Source organism: Papaver somniferum, unplaced genomic scaffold (genome assembly GCF_003573695.1).
Source record: "Papaver somniferum cultivar HN1 unplaced genomic scaffold, ASM357369v1 unplaced-scaffold_998, whole genome shotgun sequence".
Classification (NCBI taxonomy): Eukaryota; Viridiplantae; Streptophyta; class Magnoliopsida; order Ranunculales; family Papaveraceae; genus Papaver; species Papaver somniferum.
Genome location: NW_020653170.1, coordinates 1 through 9,581, shown reverse-complemented (window position 1 = coordinate 9,581; position 9,581 = coordinate 1). Strand labels below are relative to the sequence as shown.

Sequence of the window (9,581 nt, the reverse complement as noted above, 5' to 3'; positions counted from 1 at the left end):
TTCTCTAACTTCTCTCCACCTCTTATATACTTCACAGCTCAAAGAAATCCCGATAAAATCTCTTTTTTTTTCTTTCTTCCAAAGTCTCGGAAAATATTTCTCAAAGCTTCTCAAAGCTATTCGTACGCGTCTGTTAGCTATAATCTTTCCACCAAACTCTTATCAAGACTTGAACAGGACCTAGTACGTAACTATCCAGCGTAAAACTCTCACAAAATCTTTCATAGAAATCCTTGAAACTGGACAGAACAATACGTATCCTGTTTGGACTTTGATCGCTTCTCCCAGCCATTCCAGCCCAAGTTGATCGATAAAATCACTTGCATACGGTCTGTTTAGTCTTAACAGGCCTAGCCCAATTGATTTCAGGGATTTAATCTCCCTCAAAACTGCCCTGAAATCCAACAACAAATTATCAGACGTGAACTTTAGTTTTCCCGCCAAATTCCATTATTTGAACTTTGAATGTGGTGTCCCCTTAACCAGACTGGGAGTCCCTTTAGCATATGCCTTGAAATGGGGTGCCCCTTATCCAAATTAGGGGTGCCTTCGGCAATTCTTTTGGGATGTTTTCCGCACTTTTTCAGGGTTCCTCCGGGGTATTTCCGGTACACTTCTGCGGCATTTTCGGTACACTATCAACGACAATCCAAGGGCCACATCTTTAGCCAATTTTTGCCGCAAAGCCTTATTTATCCAAAAACACCTACAAAGAGATTAAAAACCAAAATAAGTACAACAATGGGCACTAACAATATACACAATTGAGATAAATTAGACACATAAATGCGTCTATCATTGAGTCTTATGCTATGTTATTATGTTGTATATTCTATTTGCAAACCAAGTGACTATTGTATATGTATCATTTGAGAGGAATTCTTATTTATATATTTCTGAGCGGGGTTAGTTTTTGGGTTAAGCTTTATAGCATATTTCTTATTTAAATGTTTAAGTAAATGATTTATATTCTTAGTGCCTCTTTATTAGTTAATCTCTTTGATTAGTCAGCTGCTAGATTTGGGGGCGCTACAGTGATGGTGCCCTTGGTAGCTCTCTTTCTTCCAGGTATTGGTTCAACTTTCCTTTCTCTATTAATTCTAATATGAACTTTCGCACATTTCTACAGTTGGCGGTGGTATGATCGTGAAATCGATGGTATGTGCAGAATTCGCCATTTCTCGCTCCTTGTACGGGTTCATGCCCGAGATTAAATGGCACTGGTATTTCTTGAGTTAATATGACTGCCTCCCAAATCTTTTCTACTTGGGCATTTAATTTCGGCAGTTTTACATCATCAAATGGTGGGTAGTTTGGTCTTCGCTCAAATCTTTGATTATGGTTATATCTAACTCTTCGGTCATTGTTGAACCGACCTCCTTGATTGTCGTATCTTCTTGCTGGATAGTTGTAAGCGTGGAGTCTATCTCCATATTCTCTACGAAACCACTCTTCATCCTTGCTTGACAGAGCTACTTCTTTCACGTTTCTCTTTATGGCATGATTTCTTTGCACAATATTAGGGATATTCCCGACAATATTTGTTATTCGCGGTATGAGTGTCGCACTTCCTCCTTTCGCGGCTATGATAGCTGTCAAGCTGGTGTTCATCTCTCTCTGTTTATCTTCTAGTGTTATAAATTCCTCCTGATATTCTATTAACTCTTGCATATCAATCTCATGTATGATTCGGAATATCTCCGCATATAAGAGGTCAGTTGGGTACAAAGCATTTACGAAGGAGAGGATTAAATGTCGCTCCGATACTTCCCCTGTTGACTCGCTGCACATGGTTCTCCATCGCGTGACTAGGCTTCACAGACTTTATCCACACGCTTTCTTTAGGGTAAACGCATTCTCAATCCCTGCCTTGGTGAGATTACTGGTTATGTAATTCCCTAGGAATAATTTTTCCAGCCGTGCGAATGAAGTTACAGATACTTCGATCAATTTTCCGAACCATAATGAAGCCTCCCTGTCAGACTTGCCGGGAAATACTTGCATAGTACTTCTTGGTGTTGGGCCCATAACATTAGTGTCAGGTTGTAGGCCTTCGTGTGTTGTACTACATTGCCAGTCCCGTCAAAGATGCTGGAGAATATGGGTAGGGAACACTTTGCTGGGATGGGAGCTTGTAATATCTCACGCGAGAATGGAGATCGTTCTGCTTCCTCAATCGCCTCTGCCAGCTTCATTTTTCCTCCCCCTCGTCTATTATTATTCTTCATGGCCATTACGAGTTCCTCAAGCTGTTGCAATATGGTCTGATTTTTGTTAGCTTGTTCTCTTTCTCTTTGTGCAACTGCCTCTAGAGCTCTTTGTTCTATTTCCACTATAAGAAACTTAATATATTGCAGCATCCAATGGTTATGGCATAAACCTCTACTAGTGTCGCGATAACCTATGTAGCAAGAAGTCTATTGCTACACCCAAACTTTATTGCTGCATCAAGAGATTATACTTTATTGCTACACACTTTTCATATTGTTGCTACATTTGTGAGGAAAAAGTTTCATTTTGCAACAGTAAATTATATCTTTTAGATGCAGCTGAAAAGTATTGTGACTAAAAATTTGCTTTTGCAACACCTATATTTAAGGTGTGGCAATACATGGTGTGGCAATAGCTAGATTTTCTTGTAGTGTGCACTTCTTTCTACAGCTATTCTAGTTTCCCGTTCTTAACTAGTTTCTCTTCTGCATCTTTGGCTCCCGCGCTCTGAAATACTTCCCTTTGTCCCATCATATCTCTGTTGTTCTAGGATCTCTCTCCTTCCGCAGTTCCTTCTCCTCTCTCTTCGTTCCTTCATCATTCTTTCTAGGCCACGTGCATCTTTTATTCGCGTACCTCGCTCTCGTACTCATCATGATTGTTTTGTATTTCTCTTTACTCACTATGACGTCTTCTCCTTCTCCTCGACGAACTTGTACTTGTTTGGGTTTCGGTTTCTCCAGTCTGAGTTCGCGTCTGTTGTTCTCATTGAGTCGGTGATTTTCTTCCATTAACAAGGCGTCTTGTCTCGCTAAGTTTGCTCGTTCTTCTTCCAACTCTGCATCTCTTTCTCTACTTCGTTCTAACCCTTTTCAGTTCTCTTTCGATTCACCTGTATTGTGCGAGATGCTCTCTCAGCTGTTGGATGGTTAGATTTTTTTCATTGCCAGGGTTTTCAACTCTTTCTTGTGTCGATGTTCTTCATCCTCCATAGTGTCAAGATCAGTTGTATGCATACTTCCTCTTCGTACATAATCAAATCATATTTATATCAATAAAACATTTTTTATTGCATGAAATATGTATCCATTATCTATCATGTATTGATGGTACGATGGATATAAAATGAGAGAATGGTCGAAGTTGAAATGAATTTTTAGAACATAGCCGTCATATATTTTACCTCATACATGTGGTCATTTTTTTTATTTCGAAATACAAAGAGTTTTAACTTATAGCGTTAATTTTTAAATTTTTCTAAAAGGGTTTTCCTTATATAATTGGAAAAACAAGAATTTCATATGTATTAAATGGCCCTTGGTGTAATGTTTACATGATATTCACTACTATGTAATCACTGATTTAGTGTGCATGCATTAGAAACTTAATGTACGTAACGAATCCCCTTTTTATTTAGCCTATAAATAAAGCCATAATCTATGTACAATCTGTATCCATTAATAAGAGATTCCTTTGTTTTTTTCTCAATTTATCTCTGTATTGACTTTTGTTTATCTACAACAACACGCAATATATTTTTATTTTAATCTTTTTTATCCAGGTGCTTAATTTACAACTAGCTAGCAATCTCGTTTTTCTTTCAATTACTGTATATAAGTGTTTGGTTTAACACCTAATTTAGTATTTGTTATTTTCCATTTTCTTTAATATTTGTTATTTCATTTTCTTTTTCCTTTCCCGTCCAATATTAGTATATTTGTGAGTACCTCGGCACGTAGTTATATAATAATAAAATGGCTCTATATAAATTTTTTTTTAACTAAACATAGCAAGTGTCAAAACTTTCCAAGTTGGACATCCAAGTTCTAGATATATACAAAAAACAGAAAAAAGAAAAACTATTTTTCTTAGGTTTTCAAGGTTAAATAGAGTATAGAACAAGTGTCTTTTGCAATGATGAATCTTTAAAAAATCGATCCATTGCCTTGATTTTTCTTGGTTGTCATCTTGATGAAACCTCGAATGGGTGATATCTAACACTAAAGATTCGTATTAATTGTGGTCTAGTTTAGTTTAGAAAAAATCCTTAATCATCAGAACTTAGAAGATAGTATTTTTCCACGTGCTAGGTACGAATGGATGCACATCCGTTCACAAGATTTCAGAAGTATCAGTGAATCATCAAGGTTGTTTTCCGATTGAAATTATGTGAGAGATTATCTTTCACCATTAGATAATGCGCCTTCAACGCTTCGTCGTGGTGACGACGGTAACGTTAATTTTGCCGAGCGATCTTCAAAAAAGTCATCGATGCCGACAACAATCATATTTTCCAATGAAGTGGCATTAAGGTGCATTTCATCATCCAAACCTCAAGATAAATAGTTATTTTTTTTCCCATATATGTCTAAGACTAGAAACTCCAACTTGGAAAAATTCAACATTAATCAGTAGAGTTACGTTAGTGATAACATTTTATGAATACTGAAGGAGCAGGTACAAAATAGAGAAAGAAAAAAGAAATTTTATACATATGCGGAATAATTAAGCAAAGATTTAGACCTCTATTTATCATGTTATACATTTTTTTTGAAATCTATTATAGGGGCTTCAAGGATTTGGTTTTGAGGGCTCCTATGGATTCTACTATCCTAAATATGGATGAGGGGGACCTAATTTATTATCAAAAATACAAAAATATCGTTAGATAACCAAAATAATTATCAAACCTAAATTAACTAAATCAAAAACTAAACCTAAACCTTTTAAAAAAAAAAGAAAACCCGTCTCTTCTTCTTCCTTTCTTCTTCACCTCCGCCTCTTCTTCTTCTTCTTCTTTTTTTCTTTTCCTTTAATGACAATTAAACGTCGATTCTCAGCAAATAATAACTTTAAATGGGTAAAAATCGAAAACCCAACCCTTTTTTATTGATTTTGATCTCATGAAGAGGTTAGATTTGATTAAATTAGAGAATGAAAAATTAGTTTCAGAATTGAATACAATTGAGAAATATTGATTTTCCCAACCGTAGGACTGATTTACAGTGGCAAAATATTAATTTCATACCGTATAAATTTTCTACGGTTGGAAAATATGAACTCCCAACCGTAAGTGATTTACTAAACTTTTGTATACGGTTGGATAACCCAACCGTAAGTTACACTGGCTTTGTATACGATTGGGAAAATATGAACTCATATATGGTTAGGAAACCTAACCGTAACTTCTGTTTTTAGAAGAAAAAAATATGTGAAATTGTGATTTTGGTTTTCAAATATTAACTATAAATCAAATGATTAGTCTAATCTTATTACTAATCTTGTTATTAATTTAATTATTAATCTTATAACTAATCTTATTTAATTTTGGTTAACCTAATTATTAATGTTAATTAATCATTGGGATAAGGGGTTTTGAAGATACTATTTGATGATCCGGTTTTTTGTCATTTTGTGAGTCCTCAAAACCAAAGTTTTGGAACCCCTATAATAGGTTTTCTTTTTTACTCCACACCTACCTTTCTTTGGTTTCATTTTTGAGCCTCCCGAAGACGTTATACCAATATATGTCACCCATCTAAACCCTAAGTATGCAGAATAAGAAGCTCATTTGGAAACGGTGGGTTATATCAGAATGGGATGAACCATTAGTGGTGAGTCAGAGCAGGTGGGGCGACGAGTAAGCGAGGGAGACATGCCAGATTCAGATATAAAAAAAGAAAAATAAAACGTAACAAGGTGGTCCATTTGAGAGGAATTAGGTCCTATTCCTGTCTTTATTGTGTTACAAAGTACCCGTCAAGAGTCTATCTCGGAATCGGAACTACTCGATTTTCAGAGAGAACAAGGTTTGAAATTTATGGCAACTGCTGCATCTGCGTATATGAAGCTTCTTTCAATGGGTACTAAAATTGTTGCTGTTGGTAGAAATTATGCTGCTCATGCTAAAGAACTCGGCAACGCCGTCCCTAAGGTCTGATCTCTGATTCCTAATCTGGGTTGTTTTTAGATTCTAATTTGATCAATCAGATCATTCAGATTCTGGGTTTTTAATCCATCTTCTGTAGAAATGATATTTGGTCAAATCTGATGGATTTGTTCTTTGTGTATTTTTGACGAATATGTTGTGGGTATTATCTTGTTTTAGGAACCGGTGTTGTTTATGAAACCAACATCATCATATTTGCAAAATGGAGGAACAATTGAAATTCCATATCCTCTAGAATCACTTGATCATGAAGTGGAATTAGGGGTTGTTATTGGACGGAAAGCGAGAGATGTTTCTGAAGCAGCTGCTATGGATTATGTTGGAGGTATGAAATGAAACCCATTGCTCATTGCTTTGTCTTGAATGTAATGTTTGATGCAAGATCGCAAATGGCATGTCAATTTTGATGCTTTATTTTTGCATTTCTTTTAGGTTATGCGCTTGCCTTGGATATGACAGCGAGGGAGATACAATCTAATGCTAAGGTAATGCCTCTTTAATCATATTATAGTTATGTGTATGTTTGTTGATCGACATGAATATGGTATATATCATATTTATTACCTGTTTTTAATGGTCTTGTTGGGTAAATTTTGTCAGGCTTCAGGCCTTCCGTGGACAGTGGCTAAAGGGCAAGACACATTCACTCCAATTAGTTCAGTTGTAAGAACAATAGCTTCTTCGTGTCTTTCTTTTCACCGCTTTGTTTTTATAATTCGAATTTTGGAAAGAAGAAGTAAATTGTGAGAAAATAACATCAAACTCTTAGCCGTTGTTAAAATCTAGAAATATCAGCTCATATTCGCAACTTAATGTCCTTTGCAGTTGCCCAAATCAATGGTTCCAAACCCGGACGACTTGGAGCTATGGTTGAAGGTTTGTTTACGCTTATCCTTCTAGTTTATTTTCTACAGATTTCCTGCTCCGTCTCTATAAAGTAGCTCTCAGTTTGTTCAGACGCCATGTTGTGTGTGATCCTCTAACTGACTCATAACTACATCGATGCTGATTGGTTTCCTTGTCTCCACAGGTAGATGGAGAATCCAGACAGAAAGGGTCAACCAAAGATATGATCTTTAAGATTCCTTTTCTCGTTAGTTACATAAGCTCTATCATGACACTTCTAGAGGGAGATGTCATACTAACAGGTATAACACAATTCTTTTCTCCGCTTTGTTTAGCAGTATTCTGAAGTTCTCTTCTGTTGGAGGCAAATAATGGGTGTGCTCTCAATATTTCCAATAGCACCTTGACGTATTGGCACAGGGCATGTGGGGTTATAGACCTATTTCCTTCCTAACCCTGTTTGTCTGATAAACACTCTCAAGTCTTCCCCTATATAGAAGAAAATCTCCATTTTGCCCCTCATACCCACAATCGTACGCTCTATGCAACGACCTGGATCATTCCTTCTTTCTGGTCCTTGGCTTCAGCAAGTGTTCTATTATTATTTTCTCCTGCTCGGCTTTCTAAAATTTCGTGCTCACCCTATATGCCTAATGGTGATCTGTGTAGGCACTCCACAAGGTGTAGGGCCTGTGAAAGCAGGGCAAAAGATAACAGCTGGTATAACAGATCTCATGGATATTTACTTCGATGTAGAGAAACGTAGAAGACAAGTAGGTGGTTGAGACTTGAGATGATGAACCACCACCTCTGGCTGTAGTAATGGCAGCTCTGACACGTGTACGAGTAATTCGTTTTTCATCAGTTCATTTCAACTTTTACACAGTAATGTTATCTCAAAAATAGTTGTAGTGCCAATAAGAATGTTAACATACAACTTCGGCCTGTTGGATTTTGTATATCCATCTTTCTTGTAAAGTTACAAGATTGCTGAATAATGATTTGTTGTTGCAAATTATAACCTATTCAACCTCTTGTACTTTTATGAATCCCTGCAAAACCTAAAGTAAATGAGAGATTGACATGAGTTTAAAACTTTCAGTGTCTGCTGTATTATCTTATCAGTACTTTCCACCATTGCTGTATAACGTTTCAGCCGGACCCAAGAAAACTGCCTGTTGTTTAATACCTATATGTTGTCCTGGAGTTAGCTTTCGTGCCTACACTGGTCCATTTCCATTGATAAATGGGTGTGAATCCTGATGACTTTTACAGTGGTAAAGTTATTGGGATGACCTTTATACCAAACTCGCCAGCATCAAATCAAAGGCGTACCAAATAGTGCCTGCATGTGATGCCCAGACATCTAATACCTGCCTCAGTAGTTGTTGCAACATAGAATTCCCAGGGCACATGTTTCTTAATTTTGTAGTAATAATACTTTGGATTTGTAGTGGGTATACTTTGCTTGTTTGGAATCCACCTTAATTGTATGATACACGGTTCCTTTATTATTAGGTGGTTCAACGGGGATAACCATTAAGAACGTTTTCAATGAGAATAATAATATATGGAGAAATTTATTTAAAGTTTTTATTTTTAAACATAAACTTCGGTCAGGTTTCTATATAAATCCTCCTCCTTAACCCATCCAAAGACAGCAAAATCAAAACAACACAGAGAGATCTAGAGTGTGTGTCTGAAAAATGGAGGAGGATATGGGGATAAGCCATAGAATGGTTGATGTGAATGGAATCAAAATGCATATAGCAGAGAAAGGGGAAGGTCCAGTGGTTTTGCTGGTTCATGGATTTCCATCACTCTGGTATTCATGGAGACATCAGATTCTCTCTTTAGCTGCTTCTGGTTTCAGAGCTGTAGCTCCTGATTTACGCGGTTACGGCGATACGGATGCACCCACTTCCCCACAGTCTTATACATGTTTTCACATAGTTGGTGATCTTGTTGCTCTCATTGATACCCTTGGTCAAGACAAGGTTAGGATTAAGACAACCCCTTGTTTTCTTGAAATTTCAAAGTTATGATCGGAGAAAAAGAGCTAATGGTTTTTTCTTGTTGCTGCAGGTGTTTGTGGTAGGACATGATTGGGGTGCAATCATCAGCTGGTATCTTTGCTTGTTTAGGCCAGACAAGGTTAAGGCTTTGGTGAACCTTAGTGTCGCCTTTACTCCTCGAAGGCCTACCATGAAACCACTTGACGCCTTAAAAGCTATGTACGGCAATGATTACTATATAATCCACTTTCAGGTTTGATTTCTTTAGGCCTTGAAATTTATGTGCATGTTCCCAATTTCCATGCTATCTGTTTCACTTATTTCCGTTCTCTTTTATATACAGGAGCCTGGAGAGATGGAAGCTGTATTCGCCCGGGTTGGTACAGAAACAATCCTCAAGAACTTTCTGACACGCCACAGTCCAGCTCCACTTATGATATCAAAAGATGAGGGGTTTCCAACCGATGTTTCAATTACATTGCCTTCATGGTTATCCGAAGAAGACATTTGTTATTACACTAGTAAATACGAAAAGTCAGGTTTCACCGGAGGATTCAACT

At 36.9% G+C, this 9,581-nt stretch overlaps 2 protein-coding genes across 2 annotated transcripts; both read left to right on the top strand.

Moving 5' to 3' along the window:
* The first annotated feature begins 5,774 nt into the window (after window positions 1-5,774).
* On the top strand, window positions 5,775-8,101 carry LOC113346553 (probable acylpyruvase FAHD1, mitochondrial). Its single transcript, XM_026590075.1, has 7 exons — window positions 5,775-6,145; window positions 6,320-6,485; window positions 6,593-6,645; window positions 6,761-6,823; window positions 6,986-7,036; window positions 7,191-7,308; window positions 7,676-8,101. Exons 1-7 carry the CDS (start codon window positions 6,032-6,034, stop codon window positions 7,789-7,791), a joined length of 681 nt encoding a protein of 226 aa, XP_026445860.1. The 5' UTR covers window positions 5,775-6,031; the 3' UTR covers window positions 7,792-8,101.
* A 513-nt stretch (window positions 8,102-8,614) lies between these two features.
* LOC113346552 (epoxide hydrolase A-like) lies at window positions 8,615-9,577 on the top strand (the record flags this gene model as incomplete). The annotated part of the gene is made up of 3 exons (XM_026590074.1): window positions 8,615-9,003; window positions 9,092-9,274; window positions 9,365-9,577. Coding segments are annotated over exons 1-3 (687 nt in total), but the record flags the coding sequence as incomplete, so codon positions are not given.
* Window positions 9,578-9,581: the final 4 nt, after the last annotated feature.